The 19,534-nt window shown below is 40.3% G+C and overlaps 2 protein-coding genes across 5 annotated transcripts in view; one reads left to right on the top strand and one right to left on the bottom strand.

Moving 5' to 3' along the window:
- LOC117535474 (serine/threonine-protein kinase PAK 3) overlaps positions 1-2,100 on the bottom strand; it is a 51,650-nt gene extending 49,550 nt beyond the window's left edge. The window contains exon 1 of one of the 2 annotated variants that reach the window (XM_034199966.1): positions 1,844-2,100. The gene's annotated coding sequence lies outside the window, so the exon portion shown is untranslated. The remainder of the gene's footprint in view (positions 1-1,843) is intronic. The other variant, XM_034199972.1, reaches the window with a different exon arrangement.
- Positions 2,015-13,201, top strand: mepce (methylphosphate capping enzyme). Of its 3 annotated transcripts, XM_034199918.1 has the most exons (6): positions 2,015-2,289; positions 3,662-5,526; positions 7,522-7,740; positions 8,451-8,574; positions 10,886-10,947; positions 12,184-13,201. In XM_034199918.1, exons 2-5 carry the CDS (start codon positions 3,709-3,711, stop codon positions 10,918-10,920), a joined length of 2,196 nt encoding a protein of 731 aa, XP_034055809.1. In that variant the 5' UTR covers positions 2,015-2,289; positions 3,662-3,708; the 3' UTR covers positions 10,921-10,947; positions 12,184-13,201. The 3 variants fall into 3 exon arrangements, with proteins under 3 accessions (XP_034055809.1, XP_034055797.1, XP_034055804.1); XM_034199906.1 differs by having other exon boundaries at positions 10,886-13,201; XM_034199913.1 differs by lacking the exon at positions 2,015-2,289 and adding an exon at positions 2,304-2,551 and having other exon boundaries at positions 10,886-13,201.
- Positions 13,202-19,534: the final 6,333 nt, after the last annotated feature.

Raw genomic sequence — 19,534 nt, 5'->3', positions numbered from 1 at the left:
ACTCAAGTTGCTGCCCTTATCTTGTCTCTGTTCAAAGTGGAATTTACACAGAAATAGCCAAATATCATTCTGGGTCTTAACACACCCCATAGTGAAATATATAGCCTAGTGTAAACCTTATACTAATAATAGCAAAATTGTCCATCAACAAAACTTAGATGATATTCAAAGATGACCAACACAAGTTGTATAAGGCAGACAATGTGTTTTTCTTTCTGAGTTCATGTTAAATATCAAAATTGATCTTTTGGTTGATGAAGTCAGAGATAATGAAATCTGGGTACATATTTTGTGGTTGCTGAATTAGAACACCCAATAAAATGTTTATGTTTAATGAAGACTTTCCTCTTTGTATGTACTGTATATATTTTCCTTTGTACAATGTATTGGTATGTACTATACATTTGATGTTTAGTATTTGATGTAATGTTTCAAAAATAATAAATACGTTAATTAATTAATTAATCTTACCACCAGACACAACATGAACAAATGAATGATACACATCAGGACAGTAACTTCAACTTCAGTATTTTAGGTGTACAGAAACCTCTACTCATGTTATTAAATGATATACAGCAATATCTTCCATAAAACGTAGTTGATTGATTTGAATAATAATTACTACCACTGCACAAACAGTAAAAAATGATATGCCTACAATTTATGAGTTTAATGTGTCCTATGTTATGATAAACTATCAAATTGACTCTGTATTCATTATGATCTGTCAATAGGTCAATTAATTTGTCTTCTCTGTGGGTTGTATACTCTTCATTCTTTATGCAAATTAATTATAATTATTATTTTTCAAAGTTCGTTTATGATTCATTCAAAGCAGTCAAATAAATGAGAAACAGAGCGTCGTATACCTTTAAGAAATACGTGGGGGGCGGGGCTCATAACCCTTTAGGAAACGCCCCCCCCCCCCCCCCCCTATAGGATCCACCCCCTTCAGGATCCGCCTCCTTGCCGTGGTCTGCATACAGACTCTATTGCTTTCGAGCGGTCTCTCATTCCCCTGATAGGTGGAGAGTTGCACATATAGGCGGAGCACCCCTATTCTGACGTCAGAAAAATTCAAATAATAATCAGCTCTGTTGCAGCGATTTAGATATTTGGGTATGGAGGAAAATAGAGAGGGTTGTGTTTTCTGACACTTGGTGAGTTCCCTGACACACCGGGGACACATATTCATGTATAAAAGACGTACAGAAGTGCATTTTGCATGATAGGTCACCTTTAAACTATTCCCAAAATACCTTTAATACAGCAGGTGCATTTCAATATGGCGAAGAAGGACAATAATAACCAAAGAGGCAATATTATTGTATAATAATATATAACAAAAATAGGAGGCAATAAGAAGTGGCAAGAGATAAGACGAGATAAAAGAGTAACAGTTAGTTAAAGGCACTGCTAAATACATATGTTTTAACTTTGTTAATGAGCACTATCAACTGTTGTGGAACATCTAATTAAAATCATGTTCTTAAAAATAAATCAAATTAGTATTATGTAATGAAAAAACTGTATTGTGTAAAACTCTGAGAAGAACTTGGCATACATAAAGGTCTTGCCATATGGTTTTAAGAACATAGTGAAAAGATTATTTATTGTAAATCATTTTGTAACCTGAAATGTATAAACAAACGGTATGATTATACAGATATATATGCAGAGTAATAACTGTTTGTGATGCTAGGTCTGAACGATTAGTCGATAAATCGATCGACCTCCAATTAAGTGTCATCAATGTTAAGGTTCAACCTCCAAGAAAAGTGCTAAACACTCACAGTAACATCTCTGCTTTGCACAATGTATGATTTTAACAATAACTTACCTATTAATCGATAAGGGAGATAGTGACTAGTGGGAGCCCTGCTGTTCACCAACATGAGGATCAGGCTCATTGTAATATCCCAGAGAAGGAGCTCTACTCCCAGCCTCGGATCTCCGCCCCACTCTTTCTCAGTCATCTTGACTACAGCTCTGAGCCCGGATGCGCCGCCATGCCGACTCTATCAACGAGCGTAGTAATGTATTCACCAACCTGACCGACACTGGGCGAGTGGGAGTTCACCGAAGAAGTCGACAGGACACTTTGGAGGGCAGAGCAGGCTTATCCGCGGACAGACTTGCAGGAGGACCGCCTCGCTGTGTTTACTGGCGTGTTCGCGTCGCCTGCCACGGGTGTGTTGATGTAGGACTCTTGGAGCTAGCTGCTAACGTTAGCATCAGAGAGTGCGCGGCAGTGACAGTCCGGCCGGAGGCGGGGAGCACCGAGAGGTGAGACTGTTACTTTGATTCTCTCTACACTGTTGACTGCACGCCATCTGGTAGATAGTGTCACTTTGTGCTATTTTAACCACGATTTCAGGAGGGGTTTAGACGGCAGCATATCGAGGTGGGTGCTTGACTGTGTGTAGTAAGGGCTGTTTGTTCGGAGTAGAGCTGCACGTTTAGTCGACGTTTCAGTCTCCTGGCCCAAGCTAGGAGCTAGCCTGCTAACCAGATAACTGTTCAACACTGGGACTCCTCAACTTTTCAGGTCAGTAACCCCCTGCTTAGACACAGCTTCACATGTCAGATAGCTAATCTAATAATGGCGTAGTACCAGAAACCCTGCATCTTAATGTGGAGACATTTGTTATTATTGTGACATGATAGAAAATGACAGTGGAAAGTAGAGGGTCACCTGATCTGGTACATCCTCTTCTGTAAAACACATAATGATTGGCCAAGGCTTGCTCTTAAACTGACCCTCATGACTTTCAGGTCCTTGGACTTAAGTTTGAGAATGTCAGAAGTATAATGTTGTAGTTTTGTCGATATAAGTGACTTTATAATGCAGTTAAGTGTGTGCATCATAGACTGTATTTAAATGTCTGAATATAGCAATAAGGATGTACCTCATCGCTTTATTCTATGACTTAGTCAACCAACCTCTTTTTAATAACTTCATATCATTGTTTTCTGTATTTAATTACTTGTTTTTGTCTGATAACATCAGACATTATCTGTCTGAGATGCAGACCCATTGCATTGATTGATTGATTTAAAAATAAATCAATATTTTGATATGTATTGGGTTCCTCCAGCCTAAAGCACCCAATTACAGCTTATGCAATGTAGATAAATACCATAAAATAGATTGATGCATTGTTTGCCATGTGTGTTAATTCAAAGTATTACACACTCTCTGGGTCTAGAAGGATTCTGGAGCAGCCACACATTTGCTAATGTGCTCCATTTTTGTTTTGTCAACAGGCAAATCTAACCGTTACTTCACAAAAATAAAAGTATTATTTTTTTGTATCTTCATATGATATTAACTACATAACTATAAATGTTTTGGGGAAATCATTTTTCATATAGTTTTTTTCACAATATGTACTAGTTCAATGTTTGTTAAGCATGTGTCTGAATACCATATTTACTCATTCTTTAGGGTCTCTTCTAAAGACTTCAAAAATTATAAAATTATAAAAATCATAGTAATTTAAATATACTTTCAATAAAGGTACACCTTAATACATGATTATCCCCACAATATTGTGAATCATATTGCCATATATGTTAACATAATTATCGTTACATGTTATTTCAAACTTCTTCAGCTTAAATTAAAATTGTTATTTGTGTTTTCTGTGTCTTTCAGATCCAGAAGAAATTCCATGTCTGCACCAGCCCTGAAAACCAAAAGAGATGTCTGTTGATGAGGATACTGTAAAAACGGGCAGTCCACAGGCCAGCTCTACTTCAGCTCTGCAGCTCTCAGAATGTACTGGAGGTTACAGCAACATTTCTGTCATGGTGGAGGGTACCGCAGCCACTCCTGATTTTGCAGCTGCTTGTCCAGTCTCAGACACTGAAGCCTCAACAAAACACACCATCGTGACTGAAGCGCTCTCCCACTCTGACGATGCTGGACAGGGAGCGAGAGGAAACGAGAATAACATCAATCCCAGGAATAGCTTTCATCATTCCAAACAACCGCAACAAACAAAACTAACAAAGCGCCGCAACACAGCGACCTCTAGTTTCAAGCATCCGACATCTGGCAAGAGGAGACGGAGGGCCAACTCTGAGAGTGACTCCGTCCTGCCTACCAACTTCCTCCTGGGTGGGAACATTTTCGACCCACTGAATCTGAACAGCCTGCTTGATGAGGAGGTCAACAGGGCCCTGAATGCAGAGACGCCCAAATCTTCCCCGCTGCCTGCGAAGAGTAGAGATCCCGTGGAGATCCTCATCCCCAGAGACATCACAGATCCTCTGAACCTGAACAGCGGGCTAGCAGACAGCAGCTTTTTAGTGTCCCCCTTCAGGATTGGTGGCAGGAAGAGACACCGCAACAGACACCATGGAGGAGGAGGAGTAGGAGGTGTGGGAGCTGCTAGTGGGATTGCAACCACACAGGTTAACCTCTCAGAATCAGGAAAAAGCGAGGTTAAAACGGCCACCTCAGCCCCGCTGCCAGGTATGTTAGCCACATGTTCTGCACCAGATGTCTCCAAAGAGTCCAACAGTTTCTCTAGTGTCCCCGAGGATTCACATGAGCTGTCAGCTGACATCTCTGCCAGCAGCAAGGAGGAGATGACATCTGTATCTTTAGAGGATTGCACATCCGCCTTATCAGGGGCACCGAACCAGCACACGAGCAGACGCAAACGCAGGCGCACCTCTTGCAAAATGGAGGCCCCTGTGACTCATTCTACCCCCCTTGGAAAGTCAGGATCTGGAGACAGAAGTTGTGGAACGGGGGGGTCGAGAAATCCCCAATCCTTCCACACACCAAGGAGTGGGGCAAAACCAGGGCCAGGAGGACGCCAGCACCAGCAGCCTCACAACCAGGCGAAGGAGCAACAAAAGAAGAAGTTCCAGTATGGGAACTACAACAAGTATTATGGCTACCGCAACCCAGGCGCCAGCGAAGACATCCGGGTACGGGTGCTTCGTCCAGAGTGGTTTGAAGGTAAAGAGGTTCTGGATTTGGGTTGCAACTCGGGCCATCTTACACTCTATATTGCCAAAATGCTAAGACCTGCCCGAATATTGGGCGTGGACATTGACAATGGACTGGTACATGCAGCCCGGAAGAACATCAGACATTATCTGTCTGAGATGCAGACCCAAGAGGCCAGGCATGCAACGCAGGAGAAAAAGAGCACTAAGCAGCAGGAGAGGAATGGGAAAGAGAGTCTCACAGGCTCTGAGAAGAAGCACAATGAAGCTGAAGGCAGGGAGGAAAACGGGAAGCCAGCGAAAGGACAAAGTGGCCCTGCAGAGGCTGCAAGTGACAATGACTCCTGTCGCACAGATGAGGCAGGGACCCAGAGGCAGGACGGCAAAACAGAGGAAATGGACCAGGAAGATTGTGATCCGTCCCCCGCTGATCACTCGGTGAGCTGCTCTTTCCCTGTGTCCCTGCGGATCACCAGGGGGCCCATCGCTGCACCTCCTCTGACAGAATCCTCCACCACCCGGCCCGGGGAGTTCCCCTCAAATGTGTCCTTTGTCAAGGTGAGTCACATGGGAACCTTTTTGCATTTTGGGAGTTTAGATGAAGGTCAAATTAACATCTGGTATTTCAGGTTTAGGCACTGCTCGCGATATGTCTGCATCATGATAGCAGCATGATGTCAAAAAGCTTGCCCTAGTCCATTGTAAAATATCTTAAAACACACCCAAATAATTAATTAGGAGATGTTGAACCTGAGGATAATGGTCTTGCCTCTAGACAACGGTTAGCATTGCCACAGCACATTATAGCATGCAGATGTCACCTCATAGCTTTTCTGTACAAGATGCACATTAACATACCAGAAAAATGAATAGCCGTTTTGGATGTTAAATATGTAATTTTGTAAATGAGTATTAATATTCAAAGTGAGTGAACATTTTCTTTTTTTAAATTATTTTCGTAAGGCCTCAAGAGGTAAGTAAATAAAACACTTGCAGTGGATCTTTCTCCCCTCTTTTAAAAAACAGTTATGTTAGCCATAATCTTTTATAGTTGGATCGTTTTATAAGGAAGCATCTGCCTCACATAGTTTCTCTGAATCACTTCAGTAAGACGTAGTATTAAGGGAATTAATTACCACTGGTGTGCACTTGTGTTTTTGTTTGTGTTGCACAGCTTTGGGTGTGTTTCATACAAGAGGCTCACTATTCCCTGAAGCTGCCAGTGATTTTGAGAACTGAAAGCAGGAAAGAGGAATCAGACTGTCTTCTTACCTTTTTCAAATGGCATTGGCATATCAGTCCATCCCTTGTTGGAGAATGTGACAAATGTTACGATAGCTTTTCTCTTTTAAATATGTTATTGTTCTAATCAAGCTTTCTTCACGCCGGCGGCCTTGTGCCTGGGAGGTTTTTGCGTAGGCAGTAACATGAATAGGTTAGATGCAGAACCCGTTGTGTTTCTGAATGAAATCGATAAGTGCCTCCTCCCTGCTACGAGGCATTAGAGATAATGGCAGTGCAGCAGCACAGAGCTTATCCTGTAAGAATGAGTGGAAAGCCTCAAGACAAGCCCCTGAGTCCCCCCCTCAAGTCGGGAGCACTTTAAGGTAGCATATTTTAATTAAAAACAGCAGGTGTTTTTTTTACCTCTTAAAGCTAAATTCTCATTGAAGATTGTTATTTCAGTGACTTGGAGTTAAGAATATCTCTTCTCTAAACATGACTTCAATGTGTGATAAACCAAACCCCAGCTATTAGATGTGCCTGTGTCTTTTTCTGTTGTCTCCTGTGAAAAAGGAGTATCGTTTAAATGGTGATCCAGATCAAATAACACACTCCTCCTGTCAACTCTTTTCTTCTGTGCTGTTTTCCCATCCAGCTGAAGTCTGCTGTTTTTAGTTGACAAATGGCTTGAAGGGACAAAGCCATTATTAAAACAAATCCTTTTCTGGGCTTCTCCGCACACAAGCTTTCAGATTATTCTTCACTGAGTCAAACGTGTTGGTTATTCTCCCTCCAAGCTCCTGCCTTTGTTTATGCCTTTTATTAGAAGATCACTCTTAATAAGGCATTCAGTATCACAGCAACACTTTAAAATAACCATCATTAATAAAGTTAATTGTAATTTTACTGTTGACAGATTATGAAATGATAATGAGGTTTACTTATTATTATCAATGCTATAGTTAATGATATTTTTTCCAAAGTTAATTTATTATATAAAGAAATAATTACTTTATAAATCATAGGGCATCATAGCGTATAAGAGATAATAACAATTGCATTCAGATTACTTTGGTAAACCTTTATTAACAGTTAATCATTGCACATATAATCTTTTTTTATGCTATATTATTTGTTAATAATTACCAAATGACTAGTAAAACTTAAAATATTGGAAACAATCGTAGACTATAAACTAGTTTTTTTAACCATTGAGTTGACCTACATATTCTTAGCTGTGGAAATACCCCTAAGGTGTTTGTCTCAGAAGTTTTTTTATTACCACCACAAAACCGTTGTTTTTCTCACCGCATCTCTTCTCTCCTTCAGGCCAATTACGTACTGGAGAACGACAATCTTCTTTTGACTCAGCGGCCGGAGTACGACGTGATCATGTGCCTGAGCGTCACCAAATGGGTTCACCTGAACTGGGGGGACGGAGGCCTCAAGCGGCTGTTCAAGAGGGTCTACAGACATCTCCGTCCGGGGGGCATGTTCATCCTGGAGCCACAGCCCTGGGAGTCCTATGTGAGGAGGAAGAAGCTGACGGTAAGAAACCCCAGGTGCACGTTCTGATTTAAAGGTCACCTATTATGCAAAATCCATCTATTATACATAACCATGTGTACCCTCTGTGTCAAGAGATTCTGAAAGTTTCAGGAAGAAAGATTTGCTCTCTTTTTGTCCCGATCCATTTACATAAAAACCTGTCTGAAAATGAGCTGATCAGATTTTGGCCACTTTATGATGTCACAATGTTTTTTTGGCTTGTGTAACCATTAGCCAATCACCAACCAAGGTACCCCCCCCCCACCTTATCACCTGAATCTCCTCCTAGAGATAAGATAAAGCTTTATTGTCTCCCTTAGGAGAAATTTGTCTTGGGCATCGAGATAATACACATAGAACATTCAGGTCAATCAGTCATAGATACAGAACAGAGATCACATATCACATGGCAAAGAAACAAACAAGAATACAGGTGGAGCACCTTTGTGTTCTTTGTAACCAAATATCTCTCAGGGGGGCGTGGGGAGTGGCTCCTTATTTTCATCTAAAGTCAAAGACAGAGAATCAGCACTTTTGAAACAGGGCTGAAACAGAGGGGATTATGGGATGATCTGTTTGGTATTTCGAGCCAAACACTTCAGAGACATGATTTGCATATATCTGAGACCTATAATATATTGATGAACAGTACAATAGGGGACCTTTAAAACTTTGGCTGACATCTCTCTCATTTCTCTCTCACTTGACAGGATAACATCAACAAGAATTTCCAAAGCATCCGCCTCAGACCTGACCAGTTCCCATCATACCTTACAACAGAGGTGGGCTTCACCAGCTCTGAGTACCTTGGGGCCCCCAAGTGCTCAATAAGAGGTAATTCACTAATTTCATTGACTGCAGGGACCAGGGATCAAACCAATAAACCTCCCATTGGTAAACGATCATTTCCCCCCCTAAGGCCCCGGCCACACGAGGACGAAAACGGCTAAACGCATAGGATTAACGCAAACGCAATCGCAAAAAAGCTTCCGTCCACACGCAATATTCACCGGATAGTGTCTGCCCACACGAGACCGCTCCGTTTAGCTCCAACCGCTGGAGAAGCTGCAGTACATATGCAGCAGGGTTTCCGTTAGCCGGTAATTACCGGTTTTTAGCTGGTAAAATTTATTAAAAACCGGTAAATTCAAAACCTGCCGGTCAAAATGTCTGGTAATAATTAGGGAGGCTCCGATAGATCGGCCGCCGGTCATTATCGGCCGATATTCACTCTTAATAGTTTGATCGGTGCTCTCTATAAAGCCCGATCAGGAGAGCTGGATCTGATCGATATGGACATAAACGCGAGTGAAGTATAACCGGACACGCGAGAGAGATCAGATCAGCTGCTGAGTCAGACCGAGACAAGCAGCTCTGCATAATCACCTGAAGCCCCGCCCACTGTTTAGCGAGCTGCATGAGAAACTGACGGGCTGTCAGGAGAGAGGGAGGAAGAGGGGAAAAGAGAGGCTCCGTTTCTCCCGTGTTATTATTCAAAGTTAATGTAAACTTTTGAATAATGTACGTTATCTACTACAAGTAGGCCTAGTTTGTTTGAATGTAATAATTATGTTGTTTGTTTCTTGTGGAATAATTTATTGGAAAAAGAATCTGAATTTTTCGATCTGTTACGATTATAAACTGAAGCAATTTAAAAATGAGCCCCGTGAACTGAGTTTTAAACATCAGCATATCTGCTCATAGTCTGGTAATTACCTGCTAACGGAAACTCTGCTACACAACTCTTTTTATTATTATTGAAATATGACCGGTAAGTTTCAAATTTGTCCGATAAAATAAATTCTGCCCGGACATTTGACCGGCGAGAAAAAATCCTAGCGGATACCCTGATATGCAGGAGCCTGTACGTGGCGCTGTAACATCCTCCACAAAAGCAGCGAAGAAGCATGGTTGTCATGGTTGCCCTTCTGTTTATTCTCCGCGGTGGGGGCCGAGGGAACCGGGCAGAGTTTTTCGCCAGTCAACGTGTATTAAAGTTTAAACCTTCCGACAAAATTATAAAAGTGCCGGTCAAAGGTCTTCTTTGTTATTTATTGAGCTTTAAAACAAATGAATAACGACTCTATATAATATAATAATATAAATACACGGAGCCTCTCTTTTTCCTCCCTCTCTTCGGACAGCGTCAGTGTCTGTTTCATGCAGCAGCTGATCCAGTAATGAGTGACCCGGCCGACAGTAAAAATAAACATATTTATAACTAGTTTAGGTAGTTTGAGAGGTGTCTCCGTCCTGTCAGATTAGACTTCACTCGCGTTTATGTCCATATCGAGAGAAAGATAAATAATCTGAATTCAGTGTGCAGTTTACTTTAACGCGGGGGTGAGCAGCAGAGGTGGGGAGAGGCGGGGCTATTGCCACATCATCATCAGAAAATGATCGTATAGGGCGTACACACGGAGCCGTTGGACCCCCCAGAGCGTTGCGTATGCCGTTCTATCCACCTTGGGACCCGTTATCGTTTCCGCAGTCGTTTAGTGCCGTATTCGGTCGTCCTCGTGTGGCCGAACGGTCTATATGACACTAAACGGTAACGCAAACGACCGTTTTCGTCCTCGTGTGGCCGGGGCCTAAGCCAAAGCCGACCCTGCGTAAGACCCCGTTTACACGAGGACGAAACGGGTTGTATCTGCATAGTTTCTCTTGCGTATAGCCCTTTAGTTTACACAAGGCCGTAAAAAAACAATAGAAACGGACCCCGCAAACGATAACGGGTCCCAAGGTGGATAGATCTGCAAACGGAATGCTCTGCGGGGTCAAACGGCTCCGTGTAATCGCCTCTATACGATCATTTTCTGATAACGATGAAATAGCCCCGTCTCCCTCTCCCCACGTCTCCTGCTGCTGCTGGGCTGTCAGAAGAGGGGGAGGAAAAGAGAGGCAGGCACCGTTTATTATTCTTATATTATTATACAGAGAACAGAGTCGTTATCAATTTGTTTTAAAGGTCAATAAATAGCAAAGAAGACCTCCGACCGGCACTTTTCTAATTTTGTACGGAAGATTGACAGACTCTTTGGAAAACGCAAATGTTCCCGTGTAAATGGGGTCTTAGTCTGCAATGATATATATCATGTTCATAAAGATTGTAGCTTAATTACATTTTATCATTTTTTCACAACAGGTTTTCAGAGGCCGATGTACTTGTTTCACAAATGACCACTCCTGCCTTGAAGATCATTGAATGTGAGTAAACTAGGCCACCACCATGCATACCAGCCAGCTGCCCTGGACTGCAAGGAATCATCGGAATCCTTAACAGATACTCCAGCTTTTTAGATGATGAGGACATTTCAGAAAGGACCGAGAGTAAAAATAACATTCTTAAGGAGCCGTGGAGGCAAAGCACCCATCTGAACAGAATACTCCAGGACAATAAAAGCATGGAGTAAACTTAACTATGTTCAACCTGGAGACAAACATCATCACTTGTCCAGACTGTGGAAAGGTGCACGTATGATAATTTCCTCGCACTGATTGCTATTGATGCTCCAGTTTGATGCACGGCTATAATGTGTTTGAAAGTCTTTGGCCTTTAATTTTTTTTTTCATCATCTGTGCCACCACATCACCATGCATTATACAAATTAGGGTTGGGCGATAGAGTAGACATTTCCAATTGGCCACCGTTACAAATTGAACTGCCATTTGATGCTGTATTCAACATATTTGCTCCATGTGAACATATGTGGTTCAACAGCAGTACAGCACTGGATTAAGAAGCCATTACACTGACATGAAGTCTCCTTATAAAGCCACGCTTGAGTGCAGGTCATGTGTTTATGCCGTGCAGACTATCAGTGAATGAAGCACCAAATTGCTGGGTCTTTTGCAGCTACCGATGCCATAGAAATTGTGCTTTAAGTACATCATGTTTACATCCTTGAATCCCCTTTGGGTGGACATGCAAATATCTTTGGTGCATTAAAAACAGCCTGACAAATTCCCCCAGCGCTAGATTGAGTCTATAGTTGATATTTTTCTCATCTTCCAACCCTAATATCAAGTTCGTTTTGTCTTTTTTAGAAAATTAGGCCTAAGGGCTGAATACATTTATTTTGTAACAGAGCTGTGAAAAGTCCACATTTTCAAATGGACTATATGAAAAGCTCCTAAATTGCACAAACCTAAGTCACTATGAAGTGAAAAGGGGCTCGTCTTAGTGATAAAGACAACAATGCACAATGAGAGAGGTGCTTTTGAAACAGCCAAAACATCCAGAAAGACAGTGAATTCTTTCCCAGTGAACCGCCAAGATATTTTCTGTAGGGACAGTCATTTATTTTAAAAGTTTCATGATTTATTGTCGTCATCAATTAGATTCTGTCATTACAACATGGAGACAGTACATCGTTTTAGTATGTCTGCTAACACTGAAGAGTTTTGGCTGTTTTTTAATTTAAACTTTCTCCCCTCTGTCAGGTGTCATGTTCCTGAGAGTTTGTACTGTTTAGGAAGCAGCATCTGTTCATGCTCCATCCTAATGGTAGGGGGCACATTTGAGCTGTGATCGCTCAAGATAATTCAGCAGAGACCACAAGGTCTATTTTCATTGATCTGTTGCATGCAGTGATCTATTTTTGTTAATACTTTTTGCCCTACCTTTTCTCCATGTTGTTTACCATGTCTATAATGACCAAGAGCTTGACTAAGTGTAAAATATAAGGCAGAGGGTCTTCTAAATTGTTTCATCATTATTATCATCATCATCATCACTAATGGACAGGCGTTAATTCAAACAGCATCAGAATAAATGTCCAGCTCTTGAGTTGGACTCACCTTCTTGAACAAAAATTGACATTTGTAGAAAAAAGATTACTTCAAAGAATGAAATATATCCACAGGAATTTTTTTACCAAATTGAAATATTAATATGCTGTTTGTATTGAAGCACTGCCAATATTTTATGGGTCTTTTCTCTTGAATTTTACAAAATACGCCATCATCGTTTTGGTCTAATGAGGAGAGTTATTAGTTTCAGGTAGCCGGTCTTTGTGATTGTATCTACTGATGTGCACTGAGCACCTCTCATCTACAACCTTTCATTCACACTGGCTGGGACTGAAGAATCTTCTTGTTTTTTTAAACTGGATGAATTTCAGATGTTGGCGTATTAGAGTAGGAGAAGATGGATGATGTGTTTCTATTTTAGTAAGTGATCAATGTAAATACGTTCGCAATTTTTGTTTTATTGTTGTCAATATTAAGTTCATATCTGCTTTTGGCGATTTCCAGTACGTTTTTTTTTTTGTGTTTTCAAATGTTTGCTGCCAATTTATTGTGATTGAGTTTTTGTCCTGAAACAGACCGCTAATCCTGCTCTGTAACATCATATGAATATGTACATTGCTAAGTTCTGATGTGTTCGCTTTGTTCTGTCCTGGCAGGCACATGGATTGTTAGATTGGCTCTTTATTTTTTTATAAACGGTTTGAAAGCAGTGCTGTTGTCAATGCAATCTCATTTCACTTTAGTTTAGATTTATAGACATTTAGAAATTCTTCAAAAGTTGTGGAACAAGGATTCACTTCAGACACAACACCAAATCTCACTTGTTCACTAAGCTCGGAAAATTGGGATCTCTACTACTGTAAATGTAAGGGTATTTGGATTATAAACAAAACGTTTTTGAATTGATGTTAAAGATGCACCTTTCTGTCTCAGCACAGTAATGTCAAGATTAAGCGTACAGAAGTGTATGGTTTTTAATGGCACTAAAATTCACCTTCCCATGTAAATTGACACTAATAAGACTTTAAAGGTCCCCTATTATACTCTTTTTCATCAATATATAAAGGTGCTGATTCTGTGTCTGTTACTTTAGATGAAAATAAGGAGCCACGCCCCTCTGCAAGATATTTGGTTAAAAATAACACAATAGCCGCTTTCACACCAAGTACTTAGCCGGTAGTTGTCCCCGGTACTTGTTCAGATCGTGTCCCTGAGGGAGGATTAGGCAAATGAAGCCGCTGACGTCACTTCTTCTTCTTCTGCTTTGGGTTCATAACAACTTCGGGGTTTTACGGGGCGTGGTTTGCAATTCGCCCAGCCAATCAAAGATGTTTAGTGTGGCCGACACACCCACGAACCAGCGCCATATAGATAGATAGATATATTCTATTATATGGCTCTGCCACGAACCATTTCCTCCTCAGGAAAGTACTACCCCTCTAGCAGGGACTATCTGGGGGTGAAAAGGTTAGCGGACTAGGGACTAGTTCCAGATCCTTTTTGTTGTGAAACCAAATCTCCCCCCCCCCATCGGCCTAGTTCGGGGGGGGAAGTACTCCGGTGTGAAAGCGCCTAATGGTGCTCTAGGAGGAGATTCAGGTGATAAGGTGGGCGGGTGTTACCTCGGTTGGTTATTGGCTAATGGTTACACAAGCCAAAAAAAATGTATTGACATAAAGTGGCCAAAATCTGATCAGCTCATTTTCAGACAGGTTTTTATATGAATGGAACAGGACAAAAAGAGGGGTCTTTGTTCCTGAAACTTTCAGAATCTCTTCACATAGAGGGGACAAATATTTATGTATAAAAGACACGAAAAAGTGGGTTTTGCATAATAGGTGACCTCTAAACTAGTTTAGTACATTTTTGCAGTTGATGTTTTGAAGTTATTCTTCAAATACTTTTTCCCATTTGGCTCTCTTTCAGATGTTCTGCGGTAAAGCTGCGCTGTTAAATGGCACAAACGGGGAGCAATGGCCATAGGTGTTCTTATTGAGGTGACATCCATTTGTTTGAGATAACAAACAAATGGATGCATTTCTTATTGCAAAGTCAATCAAAAATACTACAAAGAGCCACAAAACCAGTAACAAAATTACCAAACGGACACAAAAGGACAAAAAGAAGCAAAAAAACAAGACCGAAATGAGCTGAAAAGGACCACAATGATTCTCTTTGAATGATTTGGTTTTGTTCCCATGAGCCAAAACCTTTGTCTGACAATCTGCCCTTGGAATATTTGACAAAGGAGAGATTATTTCGCCATAAATATGACAGATTACCATATATGTTCTGGCTGCTGCTGTATAAAAGGGAATTGTTATTTCATGCTGTTAATGTCTTGCATCCCATGATAATCATCAAAACACAAAGACCGACAGTTCAAAGTTTGTTTGGAACAGGGTGTGGACAAAAAAACCTATGCTTTATAATACAAGAACAACAGTATCCCAATGATAGCGTTTATTACGGGGCGGTTGTCGTGGATTGCACAATATTGCACGGGTGTTACTTCTGTTGGGTGATAAAAGAGCATTATAGTATACTGTTTATATACTTTTGTCCTTGTGGTTATTAGAAATACTTTAAAATGTATTTTAAATGTATTATTTTTAAGCTAAGAGTGTCTGTACACAATCCTTGTTAACAGATTTGCACATTACATCTTTCTCTAAAATAACTGAAGTTGAACAAATTCAATTCAGCTGTCAGAAAAAAATCAAACCACAAAGTTTAATTGCAGCGCTTCATTCGTGGTTGTAAAAGTAAAAGTCTATGACATCATGCGCAGAGCTTGTATAACTGCACTTAATGGAATGAAGAATAAACTCTGCTTTGATTACACAAAAGTTAAACTAGCCTAAATGTCAACCACTACTTCAAATGAAATCCAAGTATTGCTCGTCACATTGGTAATACCATCACTAGATAGATGATAGTGGTGGTGGCTGCAGCACAAGAGATGGCCCTCAATGTCAGGGTGAAGGAGACCGGTCAACACAGAGGGAGAGATCAATGGAGCCTAAAACATTCGAACAAATGTTACCTCCATTAGCTTGACAACAAGATTTGTAAAGCCAAAAACCACAGTAGTAGGAGTAGTAGGAGTAGTATCGGGGCTTGTCGTATTTCCGGAATGGTAGTTGTTTGTTTTTCGAGATGAGGAACTGGGTTTGTAAAACTTGTTTTGGGGTCAGACTGTAAACTTCTAATCGTAAGTCTTAGGAATGACTCTTATAACCAAAGCAAGAAGGCATTTAGATATGGCAGGGTTAGGGTAGGTGAAGAAATTAATGAAGTTTGGGCCTAAAGTATTAGATTATCATTAAGTTTGTCAAAAACATATTGACATTTGCCCAACAGTAAAAACATTATTGAAAGTTGCCATATTGAAGTGTCTGGGATTCTGTTCATTCAGATTCAGAATGAACAGAATCCTAGAACTCAGAAGAACAACAATCAGGCAGTGTTAGACTAGCAACCCTCATGTTTTTAGATTTAAAAAGTACAGTTTTTTTAAATAGAGTCTGGTAGTTTTGATAAGAGCTCAGAAAACGGCATTGGTTCCCTGTCGAAAACATATACTAAACAGCTGACCATAGGTAAAGCACCTATGACCTAATAAGGACTTACTAGGGCTGCATATATATATTTGATGTATCTTCAGCTTCAGAAAAAAAGCGCCTACAGCATCCCCTAACTCTCATTTCTCTTGAGTAACGCTAGTCTGTGCGGTTCATAAATACATCCATCCTGTAATAACTTTGTGTTTTAAGCTGTCAGCTTTGTGAAGACAGACAGCCTCATGTAAACAGGTTTGTGGGGGGTTATCCCTTTGTAGTTCGGTCACGCTGCGCTGTCTGAATAGCACAAAGATTCCACTCAGATGACAAAGCAGGGCACAATACAGCGGCCCATGTTTACAAATAGCATTCATGCCTTTAACACCTACGAGCCCGGACCGCTCACCAACCATCTTCAGATGTTAACGGGTGCATCATTCAGATGTGTAATTAAATGTTGCAATAATTTGAGTTGCTTCCTAGATGTCAGTTATTCATAATTTATCAGGACCAGGCTGAGTATATTTGATTTTTCAGCGAACAGTCATGTCTCTTCCTTATTAAATAAATTAACCAGAGATGACCAACAAAGATATTTGACCTTTGACCGTAGGTAGGCAGACAATTTAACAATGAATTTGCTTTGCAGTCGTGACGTAGTCCGTCTGTTGCAGACAATGTTGTCTAGTCAGACAGAATGGTGAGATAACATAAACACAGACAAGAGACATAACACTTCAATCACAAAAGCTCTGTTCCATCACAGCTATTTGGGTCAGTCACTTGACCATCATTGTGTCCAGTCAGTACAGCACTGTGCCAGACTCCACTGCTTTTCATGCTGTTATATCCCTAAAGTTAGGTCCAAGTGGGTAATGTTCTGCAGAGTTAGTGTTAGCACTATATTTAAGGTATTTTTCAGATGGAAAGTGAAGTTATTTTTGAAAATTATTATATTTGGGACAATATCATTCAAACAGAATGACAAAAATCAAAGAGAAACATCAGTCATTTTCTTTCATGCATTTATTGTCAACACTGCATTTCGGAGAGTAGATGTGACTGTTCACACAGGGTTGTTTAAGAAAGTGAGATTACAGGATGCTTCAGACACAGTTTCAAGCAACAACAGCAGCTTTATGATTGCACCTGCACACCTAATAGCTATAAGTGATCTAGGTCTAAATATAAAAAGTCCACTTCAAAAGCACTTGTTGTCAGATCCCACTGCATGTTAGCGGTCTGCGAGGGATTGAAATGTTGTTTGTCCAGAAGAAGGCTGTTGGTTATCAGATCCAGCTGGGTGCAGCTATCCATGTACTGGGGATGTCAGTCCTTATTTTGCTGCATGCAGGCGCTAAGCCCGCACAGCACAGCACCTGGAAATGAGTGCAGAGCAAATTAAGTTATTTTTACAATGGGCAATCATTTCAAAAGTCTTTGCAAAAAATAAGCTATAAGTGTTACAATAGTTCTGCACAGTTATTCCTTATGATCATAGCAGGTCTACCTGTATCTTCGGGGGCAACCGTGATGACCAACGATGTACTCCTGAGCATAACAGAACCGTCTGCAGAGTCCTCTATACCCACAAGTCCAGTACTGCATTTCTGGATCATTGCCTGCGGATAATCATAAAATAATCATAAATATGGTTCATTTCTGCATCATTTTCTGTTGTTATTGTCACAAATATGTTGCATTTCTAGATAATTGCCTGTATATAATCATTAAAGAATAGATAATTATGTTCTCGTAATCCTGATGAATATTGACTTGTTCATAAACTGTAATCACAGTAAACACATTATTCTTAAATTCTTAAATTGTTGAAAATAAATTCTGAAAAAAACTTGTTTACCAGTTTGAGCATTTGCCATATTATGAATTGGTTGATCTGATCTCACACTAAATGAAAACAGGTGTATTCATTGCTTACCCTCCCCGACTGCGAGCATCAGGAGAAGAACAAGGAGAACCAATCTCAATCCCTTCATGTTTGGGTACCAATAAGCTTTCAGACACTGTTGACAGTCTGATGCTGCATTTATACAGCATTTCAACCACGGGGGAGGAGTCCAACGTGCTCTGTGCAAATCACAATAACAAAGTGTCTCTGAATGATGGCAGTCTGAGGCCTGATCAGCTTACTCAGCTTAGTATAAACAGCTGAAGTGTCTTGAGAATGTAAGATCACTTTTGGACATTTTACAAAGAGCCATACTGTTATGGGACTGTGTAAGTGAGCAAAAATATCTTTATTATTCATCCTAATATAAAAAAGAACCAGTTTTTGATATTGGACTTACATACTATGGCTGTACCAAAAAGGACTCCTTCAGTTTTAGGTGTGACATACAAACGTATCTGCTAGCTTTAGACACAGTAAGCAGTACAATTCTGTCTGTCCTGCTGTGTTTTCAGGGCAGCCCTCTGTTCCACCACTGCTCTGCCTGCCCACATCTGAATATGGCAGTAGTTCATGTGTTATTGCTGATCCCGTGAAACTACAATCAAACAGCACAAAACACGCTGCTCCAGTGACACAGGGGAGGATTGTTAACACAACAATAACAAGGCATAGACCCTCTGACATGTACTTGTATAGCATGCCCCCTAGTGCTTGTGTAAAGACGTTTGCTTGTTTAGTCTCTGACACACTCTAGTACGGATTATCAACATTATTATTGTTTTCGACCCAATCCATTGGCATGGTAAAACCAGGATGAAGAGCAGCGGCTGTGCATCAGAATCAAGCACAGGGCTGTTAGCAACCACACCAAATTAATGTATTGATTTTAGGTTACTGTAGTAATCACATATGCTGCAAAAGTGCAGAAGAAAAATACCCTGTAACAAATAACAAGTCCTGCATTTAAAGTCTTATTTAGGTTATTATACACAAGTGTCCTATTAGCAGATATGTGTAGGCCTCCTGGAAGTATCAGAAGCACACATAATTAAATAGTCCTATTCAAAGTGTTGAATGTATCTGTCATTGTATTGAATTCCTGATTCGTAATCTTGAAGTTGCATCTGAATGTCAAAGAGGTAGAGCTGACTTTAACAACTTTAAGTTCTGCTAGGTAATTTCCGTGGGTAAAAAAAAGCATATTTTAAAAATGGTCATAGCCATATCATAACTGTGATATAAAAAGTGTCCTAACTAAAGATGTTTTCAGATAAATGTAGTGGAGTTACAATACCTCTTTCCTCTGAATTATTTTCCATCATATATTATAAAATTATGAATTCATGTTATTTCTGTTGGCCCATATTCATCTCTACAGTATTTTTGAGATTTTAAAAAAGATTTAAGAAAACTTTAAAGAAGGGTTTTTTTTCGGCCTCTTCTTGAACTCTAACAATTGGTATCTTTTTTAGATGTGTAAATTATGAACTATAAAGTATACCTCAGTAGTAGGCCTTTGTGTATTTATTTACATCCCACCTCTGTAGTAATACAACCCTCTGATCAT

This window comes from Gymnodraco acuticeps, unplaced genomic scaffold (assembly GCF_902827175.1).
Source record: "Gymnodraco acuticeps unplaced genomic scaffold, fGymAcu1.1, whole genome shotgun sequence".
Lineage (NCBI taxonomy): Eukaryota > Metazoa > Chordata > Actinopteri > Perciformes > Bathydraconidae > Gymnodraco > Gymnodraco acuticeps.
Note: the sequence above shows the minus strand (reverse complement) of the source record. Positions and strands in the feature narration are given on the sequence as shown.